This window comes from Dipodomys spectabilis, unplaced genomic scaffold (genome assembly GCF_019054845.1).
Source record: "Dipodomys spectabilis isolate Male_0828 unplaced genomic scaffold, ASM1905484v1 ptg000225l, whole genome shotgun sequence".
Lineage (NCBI taxonomy): Eukaryota > Metazoa > Chordata > Mammalia > Rodentia > Heteromyidae > Dipodomys > Dipodomys spectabilis.
Window position 1 is genome coordinate 1,749,835 of NW_024870902.1, and position 13,058 is coordinate 1,762,892.

General features: G+C 39.0%; 1 protein-coding gene across 1 annotated transcript in view; it reads left to right on the plus strand.

Moving 5' to 3' along the window:
- Positions 1 to 13,058, plus strand: part of Prss12 (serine protease 12) — a 66,009-nt gene that overhangs the window by 19,645 nt on the left and 33,306 nt on the right. The window contains exon 2 of the mRNA XM_042697596.1: positions 1,553 to 1,703. Within this exon, the coding sequence (XP_042553530.1) occupies positions 1,553 to 1,703 (151 nt within the window). The remainder of the gene's footprint in view (positions 1 to 1,552; positions 1,704 to 13,058) is intronic.

Below are 13,058 nucleotides of genomic sequence, written 5' to 3' on the forward strand. Positions count from 1 at the left end.
TCTCTGAGAGCCATAATCCTTTTGGGGTGCATGGGATGCAGGTTAAATCACTGTATCTTCTACTTTTCCTGTGTTCTTCTTTTACTCTCATCCTTCTGCTTAATGATCCTTTGCCAAGTTTGTGTTCACCGCAGTATTGTTACAAGAGGACATGAATCAGGTATAGAAATGCACTGCTTTTTTTGTGGATTATTGTTTTTACTCTTTGTTCACCTTCATTGATAAAAACGTCTAACATTCTAAAAGTTATCCATAGTTATATGCCCATCTGCTTTGACTTCAGTTTTGCTTTTTTTGTGTGTGTTCTTACCCCCCCCTTCTCTTTCTTCTGCGCCTTCTGCCTCAGCTTGAGTACTGAAATTACAGATGCGTACCACTATGCCCACCTTTTTCTCTTTTCTCTTCTTTTCGTTTTACCTACTGTAATCTATTCATTTGTTCATAATCGTGTTAGGAAGATGATTTTCAGGTCATTTGTAAACATATACCAAACACAGGAAGCTGTGATGACCTAGAAGTAAGCATTAAAAAAAAAGACTTCTTGGGCTGGGAAGGTGGCTCAGTGGTAGAGCGCTTGCCTTGCATGCATGAGGCCCTGGGTTTGATTCCTCAGCACCACATAAACAAAAAGAAAAAAGCCGGAAGTGGCGCTGTGGCTCAAGTGGTAGAGCACTAGCCTTGAGGTGAAGAGCTGAGGGACAGCGCCCAGGCCCAGAGTTCAGGCCCCACGACCGGACCGCCCCCCCCCCAAAAAAAAGACTTCTTTTTGGTCAATTAAAAGAGAACATGACATCAGCAAACCCTGATTCTACCTTAGGACACAACAGTAATTCATTAATACATCTTTTTAGTTTGAGAATTACATTGACTAAGAGTATCTTGTCATCCAAAACTTGGAGCTTTTCCAAAACATACAAAGTCAAGTATCATGTGTGAAAATATTAGTTATAGAAAATAGTAGCAATGTAAATGAAAATACATGGAAAATTTTTATCTATAAAATAAAAGTCAACTTCTTTGCTAATTGCCTTTCAAATGAAAAATCGTTATATTTGTTGGGAAGGGGAAGAGATGAACTAATTGTGTGTGTGTGTGTGTATGTGTGTGTGTGTGTATGTGTGTGCATGCTCACGCGCGTGTGTGTGCACGCAGTCCTGGGAGTTCAACTCAGGGCCAGGCTCTGTCCCTAAGCTTTGTTGTTCAAGGCTAGCACTTTTATCACTTAAACCACAGATCCATTTCTGTCTGGCTTTTTCTGCGGGTTAATTGGAAATCAGAGTCTTACAGACTTTTCTACTTGGGCTGGCTTCAAACCGCAATCCTCAACAACTCAGTCTCCTGAGTGGCTAGGATTAGAGGCAAGAACCACCAGCATCTGGCTTGCAGTATTTTAAGTGGTCAATATTACTGTAGTAATACTAGGTAGATAGCTGTGTGCACATGTTTCTGCCATTACTGAATAGTAGTGAAAAGGGGAAGAAATGAAGTTCACCAGCTCTCATGGATCAATGTACAAACATACTTAACTGGTTGTAAACTCCTCATTGCCCAGGCCCAGCGTTGCCTGCCATTCGCCTGGTTGGAGGGAGCAGCGGGCACGAGGGGCGAGTGGAGTTGTACCGCGCTGGCCAGTGGGGCACTGTCTGTGATGACCAATGGGATGACGCTGATGCGGAGGTGGTCTGCAGGCAGCTCGGCCTCAGGTTTGTTTTTCTTGCTCCTCCTTTTACTTTGGTTAAACTTTTGAGTCTATTATTTCCATACCCAAAAGGCAGATGCTGTGTGTTTAAACTGTACATTTCCTTGACCAAATAGAAAAGGCAGCTTTTGACCTCGTCCAAAGGCAGTAGCTTCCTTGAAGAGCAAGCCCTTTGTAGATCTGACCTGTCTATAATCTGTCTGAATGAGGGAGGGTTCCCTATTTTTATTATAATTTAGCATTTATTATATTATATTTATTGTATTTATTATAATTTAGCATTTAGCCAGTGGCTAAATTATACACATACACACACTCACACACACATACATAGGGTGTGTACAGAGATATACACTATATATACATATGTATGTGCATATATATATTGTTTAGCCCACACAATACTGTCTAAACTTGTGAACTTTGCTTACTTAGTTGTTAGGTATGTACTTAGAACAAAAGATATTTATTAATGTACAAAGGAAGTATTTTCATATAGGGAATAGAAAGGAGGCCTTTAGGAAAAACAATAAGGTGACTATCAACAAGGCATGTTTTCTAAGTTGCGATTATTCTGGAATATTGTTACAGTTCCGAATTTTCTACTCTTGTGATTCTTGACACTAGAATAACAAAGCTAAACTTTTTTTGTTATTGTTTACTTTGCTTTTACTGGAGCTTGAACTCATGGCCTGGATGTTGTCCGTTAGCTTTTTCACTCAAGGCTAGTGTTCTACCACGTGAGCCATAGCTCGACTTGGGGTTTTCTGGTGTTTATTTGGAGATAAGAATCTCATGGACTTTCCTGCCAGGGCTGGCTCTGAACCATAATCCTCAGATCTCAGCCTCTCGAGTAGCTAGGATTACAGATGTGAGCCACCAGTACCTTGCCAAAACTAAATATTTAATCTAATATTATATTAGTACATTTTTCTAAGGCCAATAATTTAATATGCATATTTAAAAAATTACATCTTGCACTTTGTGAGAGCCCCCTTACTATGAAAGTTTCTTTGTAAATGTATCATTTTGTCCTATGAACTATTTTCCTTGACACCAGAGAATGAGCCTTGAACCATGTACGTTCATTGTTTCAGAATTATTTTTTATTGTCTCATCTCTTTTCCCAAACCTAATGTTTACACTGAAATATTTCAAAATATGTACTTATTAACATTTTATCTTTAAGAACTCTAATATGCATCTTTTAAAAAAGAGAACATTGTCCTATATAAGCAAATTGCCATTATCATGACAAATGCAATTGGTAATCATTCTTGATAGTAGCTGATTCCTCATGACATTTGAATTTTCCTTTTTGGCCCCACAGTGCCCTTGACGGGTGGTTTGTCCAAAGCAGAATTTACTGTGGGACTAATGCAATGCCTCTGGATCTTCTGTTTCTAAAGACTCTTTTAATATAATTTTTAATGATATGAAACTAAGCTAGTTGTAAAGAAGTTCTATCTGCTGAATTTGTCCCATATCTTCTCATTCATGTCATTTAGTTTATTCCTTGGGTTCTTGTAGTTCCTATAATTGAAAGTTAGGTTGCTCCTCAGATTTCATTCTATGATTAGTATATTTCTGTGAAGATAAGCTTTTGTTTTTTTTTTAAAGGAAATTGCATATGACTTTAAATGATAGACTGAATATTAATTACATTTGCAGTTATCAAAATGATTATACAATTTCACTTTTTCATAAGAGTCAAAGACTTTTTTTTTCTAGTTGTATAAACAGCTTTTAAGGCTCATGTTGAACTGTGCAATGGTGGCTCACACCTGTAAATCTGGCTAATCAGGAGGCTGAGATCTGAGGATCAAAGTTGGAAGCCAGCCTGGGTAGGAGAGTCTCTTATCTCCAATTAACCACCAAAACGCTAGAAGTGGAGGTGTGGCTCAAGTGACAGAGTGCTAGGCTTGAACAAAATAGTCAGAAGGCCCTGTGTTTAAGCCCAAGTACTGGTACAAAATAATAATAATTATTAAAGTTGGGGTGCTGGTGCCTCATCCCTGTAATCCTGGTTATTCAGGAGGCTGAGATCTGAGGATCACAGTTCAAAACCAGCCCTGGACAGAATGCTGTTATCTCCAAGGAACCAGAAGTGGAGCTATGGCTTAAAGTGGTAGAGTGCCAGGCATGAGCAAAATTGCTCAGGGCAGTGCCTAGGCTCTGAGTTCAAGCTCCATGACCAAAAACACCCCCACAATACACACACACACACACACACACACACACACACACTCACAAACATACACACACACATAATTAAAGACCATATTGACGACAATAGTGACTGACACCAAGAGAAAGCAGAGGAAGACCATTAATGTTAAACACTCAGGTGGGTTGAGAAGGATCTTAATGTCTATTCTCAAGCATTCACTCATTGCTATCTTTCTGTAAAAGATTCATATTTGGAGCGATGATTAAAAGGCCTCAGTCAGGGCGAAGGTTTCCTCTGGGAATTCATCATAGCAGTAAGTTTGTGTAAGTGTATTAATCAGCTTTGTGTTGCTGAGATAGTGAGATGGTGAGATAGTGAGCTTGACTAGGAAAGGTTCATTTACCCTCACAGCTGTGAGGGTTTCAGGTCAGGGTCTGTTGGTCCCTTTGCTTTTTGGGCCTGAGGGACGCAAAGCAACATGCTTGCCTCAGGCTGGAGCATGAAGAGAGAAAGGAAGAGGAAAGTGCCAGGGTCCCACAGTCCAGGGCATGGTCTGACATCTCCATTAATTTCCACCCTTTAATGGTTTGTCTTCATAGTACCACAGTCTGAGGACCAAGCTTTTAACACCCATGTTTGGGGGACACATCCAAGCAATAGCAAAAGGCAATAAAGATTTCCCACAAGCCTTAGATTTGCTTTCCATTATATACTCTAATGCTCTGAGCCCACATTGTTTGTGTACTTTTCCTCTGCTTAATTTTTTAGTTTTCTTTCATAAGTTTGCATTAAAGCAATATTCCGCAACTCTTCTTCCTCTGCAGTTTGTTTGGCTTATTGGAAGGCTAAGTGCTTTCAGATGAAATCATTTTTCCAGTGGCACATGGTCAATAGCAGACAGTAAAATTGTTGCTTGTCTTGATTTATGATTTATTCTGAAGCAAATTCCATCTCAGTCACACTTGCTTTGTTGAATTCCCAACAGGAAATACCTCAGGCCCCCACCTCCCCAAAGTGGTGGGTACCATTTCTTGTGAGACAGTTTCCTGTTGACCCTCATCTCTTAATTGTGTCTACATATTTTGGTAGCTGGCAAGCTTTCCAAACACAAAAGGAATGACTGTACTTAAGAGGCTTAAATTTGATTAGTCTAGCACTTGAAGAAAGAGGAGGAGAAGGAAAGAGACATCCAGACATTAGAAAATTAGATAATCTGAGAAATCATATGTACCCAGTGAAGTGGGAGGTAGAGAGACCTTTCAAAAATCCTTCCCATGTGCTTTCTCTGTGTCTTTCAAAACCCTAGTGACATCGTATTTTGTTGTGCTCATGTGCTGTAATTTACATAGGGATTTTTTTTTTTAAATCCTGGATACTTTTTTCTTCTTAATTGTTCTCTTCTCCTCCCCTCCTCTCCCCTTCCTCCTCTTCTTTCCTCTCCATCCCCCCTTTCCTCCTTCCCTTTCCTTTTTCTGCTGTATAAAATTATATAAAGTGATATATATATATATATCTTTCTGCTATAAACTGCTTAACATTTTCTTTGTTCTTATTTGTGTGTGTGTGTGTGTGTGTGTGTGTGTGTGTGTGTGTGTGTGTGTGTGTGTGTGTGTGTGTGTGTATGCCAGCACTGGGGCTTGAACTCACAGTCTTGAGTTCTTCCTTAGTTTTTGGTGCTCTACCACTTCAGCTGCACTTCTGCTTCCAGGTTTTGCTGGTTAATTGGATATTAAGGTTAATGTTCCTACATAAACCTTGATCCTCAGACCTCAGCCTCCTTAGTAGGATTAGTTGCATGAGCCACTGATGGTCTTTGATCTTTTATTTCACTGTTGCTTGAGAATTTTTAAAATGTTTTATAAACTTTACTGCGCAGAATGCTGGCAGATGGAGCTACTCTGCAGGAAACAGTTCTTACTTACAGATGAGGGAGTGGGTCCTGGAGTCAAATGCTATTTGAAAGCAGAATCAAGAATTATACATCTTTAAATTTGGGTTCCTTCCTTCCTTCCTTCCTTCCTTCCTTCCTTCCTTCCTTCCTTCCTTCCTTCCTTCCTTCCTTCCTCACATGCTGGTCTTGAGCTTGAACTCAGAGCCTGCCTGGGCACTGTCTCTGAGTTTTTGTGTTCAAGGTTAGTTTTCTCCCACTTGAGCCACAGCTTAACCTCTAGCTTTTTTTGGCAGATAATTGGATATAAGAGACTTTCCTGCCCAGGTGTTAGCCACCAGTGCTCAGCTAAGCCTTGGTTTTCCTATCTGTAAACTGAGGATAAAAACCTCATGAGGTTAGAGGGAGAATTCAATGAGTTAGTGTATAAAGAGCTGTTAGGCAGGAGCTCAGCACACTGTAAGCATTTGACACTTACAAAGTCTTATTATTGAAATGAAGGGGATTATTCTCATTTGGGTGAAAAATCTAGTATGTGAATCATTAAAGATGAGCTTTTTCAACACATAGATCACAAGTGTCACAAATGATACTCAAGAGCCAATCTTTTATAACTTAATGAATTATTTCCTTACACAATTATCTAGCCTGTTTAGATTTATTATTATAAATTATTAATTTTATTATTGAATATTAATTATTAAATTATTGAAAAGTGATGAGTGGGGAAGAACAGTTATATAAGTAAGGCAATAAGTACATTTGTTTTAAATCATTGTTAACCCATAAGTTATTGTTTAATTATTCTGTCTGCCTACAAATAGTATCAAAATTTGGGAATTGAGTTGGCTGGATGGCTATTTAGCCTTTTTCTTTGGGAAAAGGGAAAAACAAAAGAACTTTATACCAACACAATCGGATTGGCTTAATCAGTTTAAGAATGTCTTAAGTAAGGATCAGACATAGAGTCAATCCAGTAACTTTTCATTGTGAATTGCTGTTATGTAGGTCAAATAGCTTTTCACAGGAAGTGAGAACTCAGTGTGTTAAGTCAGAGCGCACTGCTCATAAATTTATTCAGTGGTCAGGGAGTAAGAACATAGGCAGTGCTGGGATATTTTTTTTTAAATCACAAATGAACTTTTCTTAAATTTAGTAACCCTCCGTATTAGCCAGAAAATCTAGTTGATATTACATACTTTTCCTTCAGCTTTATTCTATTAATTATTCTTAGTTAGTTTAGTTTTAACATATATTAATTTGTACAAGGGAATTTCATTGTGACCTTTTCATATCTATGTATAATATGCATTGATAACATTCACCCCTTTTGATTTCTCCCCCCCTTTCTCATTCTCTCTCTCTCTCTCTCCCTCCCCCCCTCCCATTTCTTTGCTTGCTTGCTTGCTCTCTTTGTGCTGGTCTTGAAATCAGGGCCGGTCATTGTTCCTAAGCTTTTTGTGCTCAAGGCTAATGCTCTATCATTTGAGCTATAATTCTACTTCTGACTTTATGAAAGTTCATTGGAACTAAGAGTCTCAAGGACTTTTCTGCCCTGGCTGGCTTCGAACTGTGATCCTTAGATCTCAACTTCCTGAGGAGTTAGTTTTACAGCCATCAGTGCCTGGCTCTCCTACTCTCTTTTTAAAATGTTTTTATCTTAAGTAGTTGTATCTAGGGGTTTCATTTCAACATGTCAGTTTATGAGTATAATGCTTTTTGATCAAATTCACCCTAAAATCATTTTAGTGGGTTTCAGTATACTACTTTCATATGTAAATATAAAGTATTCTAATCATATTCAGCTCCCCTCACTGTCCTCTTACTAGCCCCCTCCTCCTAATTCTCACCCCCAAATAGCTCCCTTGTTTTACACTTCTGCCATTCTTTCTTAGGCCTGAATTTTGCATATGAGAGAGAACATGTGATGTTTATCTTTTTCAGTCTGGCTTATTTCACTTAACATTCTGATATCTAATTCTGTCTTTTTTTGTTTGTTGGCTGGTTGTGGGGCTTGAACTCAGGGCCTGGGTGCTGTCCCTGAGCTTTTGTGCTCATGGCTAGTGCTCTACCACTTGAGCCACAGCTTCACTTCCATCTTTTTTTTGGGGGGGGGGGGTCCTGTCATGGGGCCTGAACTCTGGGCCTGGGCGCTGTCCCTCAGCTCTTCAGCTCAAGGCTAGCGCTCTACCACTTGAGCCACAACGCCACTTCTGGCTTTTTTCTTTTTGCTTATGTAGTGCTGAGGAATCGAACGCAGGGCCTCAGGCATGCAAGGCAAGCGCTCTACCACTGAGCCACCTTCCCAGCCCTCCACTTCCATCTTTTTTGGAGGTTAATTTGAGGTAAGACTTTTTTTAGCCAGGCTGGCTTTCAACCATGATTTTCAGATCTTAGCCTAGGATTACAGGTGTGAGCTACTGTGCCAGGCTGAATTCCTTAGTTTTTTTTTTTTTTTTTTTTTTGCAACTGACATAATTTCATTCCTTTTTACTGCTAAATAGTACTTCACTATGTGTTTGTGTGTGCATGCACGTGCTTGCATGTGTGCTATATAATAAGGTATAAGGAAATATAGTGTATATACATATATAAATGTATACATGTATAGAATTTATGTGCATATACTTAAATGCAGTTATATATGCATCTATATTTACAATTCTTTGTATCTTATTTTCAGAAAACATTTTTTATGATCATTAAGGTGATGTTTAGGTGGAAAATGTAGAGAACTGTGTCAGGAAGAAGAGGTAATTCAGAAGTGGTGTTTATGAGTAGATTTCATGAGGTGACTCTCCCTGCAGTCCCTAATTAGAAGTTCTAATGTCCCATTGTGTGTTCTGTGTCATGGCTGAGACCCTATTTGGAGGTAATTAGGCCATTTGCTTTTTCCTAAATTATATTTGAAACAGCATTTAGTTCAGGTACCTTGTCCCAGCCTATTTGAATTTCATCACCACCCACAGATTATGCTTTCTCTTGGGAATAAAAAACATTTAACTTGTTCCCCGTTAGCCCATGAGGTGTACAAAAAATGCCATATATCTTTTAGATCTCCAGAAATGTGCCAGGTACGACTGCTTTATTACTGTTTTAATCTGTCCAGGGGTGACATTGAACATCTTAGAAGGTCAGTGGCCACAGCTCATTCTCTTTTTTGTGACTATGTTGATTCTTTTCCTTATGCTATTTTTTTCCCTACCAAAGTGATCATTTTGTAGTTTACTAAGATGTAATGATAAAGTTATCATTTCTCATTCTTAGGAGATTTATTTGACTGTTGCTACATATTTCTGTCTGTTGGTTTGTCTTTCAAATCTGATTTTGATGTGTTTGCCATATGAGTATTTTTAATTTGTATGGCATAGAATTCAACTTGTTTTTCGTCTTTGTTTTCTTGCTTTGGCTTTCTTCTCTTGCTTGGGAAGTCTTTTTTAGCCAACGTTGTAAGAATTGTGTTACTATTATTTTAGTCTAGGAAAATTTTAGTCTTTTGTTCTGTTCTTCTTCCTACTTTCCATCTATCTTTTTATTTTCTCTTCCCCTTCCCCTCCTTTTTTTTTTTTTGTTTGGTCATGGGGCTTTGACTCAGGGTTTGGATGATATCCCTAAGCTCTTTTGCTTAAGGCTAGCACTCTTACCACAGCGTCACTTCTAGTTTTCTGGTGGTTAATTGGAGATAAGCCTCCGTGCCTTTCTTGCCCAGGCTGGCTTTGAACTGTGATTCTCAAATCTCAGCCTCCTGAATAGCTAGGATCACAAGTGTGAGCTGCCTGAGCCTGGGCCTCTCATTTTTAAAAACGAGTTCGAATCTTTTGCTTTTTAATTATATTTTTATTATCTTTAAGTAGTTGTGCCCCATCTTTCATCTTTAAAACATCTGGATCTCATTTTTTTCTGTCCGCTCAAATTCTGTCTGAACACCTTTTTTTTTTTTCTTTTTTCTTTTGGGTCTGGTCGTGGGGTCTGAACTCTGGGCCTGGGCACTGTCCCTCAGCTCTTCAGCTCAAGGCTAGTGCTCTACCATTTGAGCCACAGCGCCACTTCCGGCTTTTTTCTTTTTGCTTATGTGGTGCTGAGGAATCGAACCCAGAGCCTCATGCATGCAAGGCCAAGCGCTCTACCACTGAGCCACCTTCCCAGCCCCTCTGATCACATTTTCGATGATCCCATTCTGCTTCCAGATTTACTTGGTACACGTAATCATGGCTCAATGAATTGTACCTACTGAAATTTCCGTGAATAGAGCTTCTTTTCCTTCCTGGTGTTTATATCTCAGGGCAAAGACCCAAGAGGATACTTGATCTGCTTCTTTGAGGTCCCCCATCTGGCTTGCCCGTGACCTGCATCTGTCATCCTGTTTCTCCTTTTCTGATCTCCAACCCTCAGTGTTGTGTGTATCAGAGTCCATGTTAGCTTTCATTAATCTCTGTCTTCTAGAGAGCAGTGTGGTCTGCAAACTCTGTAGGTAAAAAGCCTGGGGATAAGGATTTTAGATTTTCTAGCCATTCAGCTGTACCATATGAGCATAAAAGCAGCCTTAGACTGTAACTTAGTGTGGCTTCATTCTGATTTGGGATAGTCAAAACTGCATTGCATTTGATTTTTGACTCCTATAAATTGTATTCTCATTTTCTTTTTTCTCTAGCCACGAATAAAATGTGAGAACAACTCTTGAAAACAACAGCTCCCAGGCCAGTATTCACCCAGATAGCATTCCCGATTTGTCCAGCGGCCACAGATCGCTGGCTTCTGTTCTCTTCTCTGCTACCCTGATCTCCTTCTAAAAAAGGGGTCACTGGCCTCTGGCACACAGCTCCTCAGTTCCCTTCTCCTCTGAACCAATATTAGTGCGTATATTCACATATTTAGAACAATACATTTTTGTCACTCGATCCTCCCCCTCCAAATTCTTTGCAGCCTTTCCATCAACTTTGAATTTCATTTTCGGTGGGTGTTGAACTGTTCTTCTGTTTAATATGGTGTAAAAGTTATGCAAATGCATTTTCTTATGAGAGAAAAGAGATCTTTTCAGCACCATTTAAAACATTTTGATTTTTTTTCACAGCATGATAGATGACTACTAAAGTATCATTTTGATTAGGAGATATTTGCCTAGAAGCATCAGCCCCTTCTGCGCACAAAGAAGTTTTGTTTACTCTACTACAGTCTTTTCTTCTGTGAAGTTTTGTGGTTGTGCCTGTTGTCATTTTGACAGAGTTTCAGTATGTATGTCAGGCTGCCTCTGAACTCTCAATCTTGTTACCACCCAAATGCTGGGGTAACAAGGGTACAGAACTGTGCTTAGCTTTTCTTTGTCAAATAATTCTTGTGCATTAAAATGCTTAAAAGTGTTTACCTCTGATGATGTATGTCTCTACCACATGAGTATGAAATGGTACAAATCATAAATTGAGGAGTTGGAGGCATGGTTCAGGTAGTAGAGGACCAGCGGATGAGCAAAAGCATTAGATACCAGCTTTGAGTAGAGTCTCAGAAAAAAAGGTCAAAAATGGATGGATTTTAGGCTCTCACCTTATAATGTATAATAAAAATAACACATAGACTTATCTAGTGCCTTAAAGGCTGTGACTTCATTTTGTATGTGTTATTTTAAAGATGACTTCAAAATAAACAAAACAAATTTACAACAGGAGGACCAGAAACTATTAAAATACTCAGCTCTGTTTAGGAGTGGTGAAAGTGTTTTTTTTTCTTTTTTTAAGTTTTAGGATCATCTTTAAGTAGTTGTACAAAGGAGCTGCCATTTAGTTTGGTTTCTTTTTGTTGTTGTTTGATTTTAATTGTGTTTATATTGTCTTTTATTTTATTTTTTTGGTACTAGGGATTGAACCAGGATGTTGCACTTGCTGGGCAAGCGCTTTGCATCCCAGCCCTTAGAGTTGCCATTAAGCAAAGTAGTTTATGAATATAATATGACTAACTACCTATAGTCTTAGGTGAATTGCATAGCAGTAAAAAAAAACATGTTCACTAACTGTTAGGAAGAAAACTGTTAACAGTGCTAGAAGAGAGAGAGAGTCACCATTACTGATCTGCTGATTTGCAGTAGTTTAATTGCTACACTTCTGCAAAGCAGCCATTGCTTTTCCTTGTTAAGATATGGTATCCTAGTCCTTTCCAAAGATGGTCAAGCTTAGTTAGAGTAGAGCCCAGATCTTCAGAGACTCTATGCTCACAACTACTTCTCTTCAAGGAATCAGCTTAGGAAAAAATGAGCTTTTGAACATGGACAGCAGTATAACAGTTCTCCTGACCTGTGATTTCATTGTGCTTACTTTCAGTTATCTGGAGCTAGAAACTATGGTGTGAAAGTTTTTAGAAATAATTTATATCATGTCTACCGATCATCTATCTATCCATGTATCCATGTATTTATTTATGCAACTATCTTTGTATCTCTGTTTCATTTATGTATATATGCATGTATGTATTTACCATGTAGCTAGCTGGCTATATATTATCTATGTCATTTATCTAATTTTTTGGACTGGGATCAAACTCAGGCCTCCTTAGACATGCTAGTAATTCATAAGGCTTTGTGTGTGTGTGTGTGTGTGTGTGTGTGTGTGTGTGTGTGTGTGTGCTGGTCCTGTGGCCTGCACACAGGGTGTGGGTGATGTCTCTGAGCTTTTGTGCTCAAGGCTAGTGCTCTAACACTTGAGCCACAGCTCCACTTCTGGCTTTTTAAAGGTTAATTGGAGATAAGTTGTAGACTTACTTGTCTAGGCTGGCTTTGAACCAGGATCTTCAGACCTCAGACTCTTGAGGAGCTAGGATTATAGGCATGAGTTTTGAATTGTTGTTAGTACTTGGCTGAATCTCACTCCATCCTGTTCCATTCAGCCCTGGGGTGTGTACACAGTCCTCCAGCTTCCTCTCCATCTCTGGTTGTCATGGTATCACAGTGCTGTGTTCAGTTGTCCTAATACTGTCTCTTGGTGTCTTTGTCCTTCCTTTCACCCCATCTCTGTGTAAAACTGTGTGTCATCTCAAATCTTCATAAGAAAAAGATGAGCATAGTATAGTAAGATACTTTGTGAAATGAAAGATCCAGATCACTTTTATTTCAGTATGTTATTAGAACCAGTCTATTTTGGTAAAAGTTATTATAAACTTTCTTTCTTTCTTTCTTTCTCTCTCTCTCTCTCTCTCTCTCTTTCTCTCTCTTTCTTTTTTGGTTTTGTTTTTGTTGGTTGTGGGACTTGAACTCTGGGCCTGGGTACTGTCTCTGAGCTCTTCAGCTCAAGGCGAGCCCTCTAATCCTTGAGCCACAG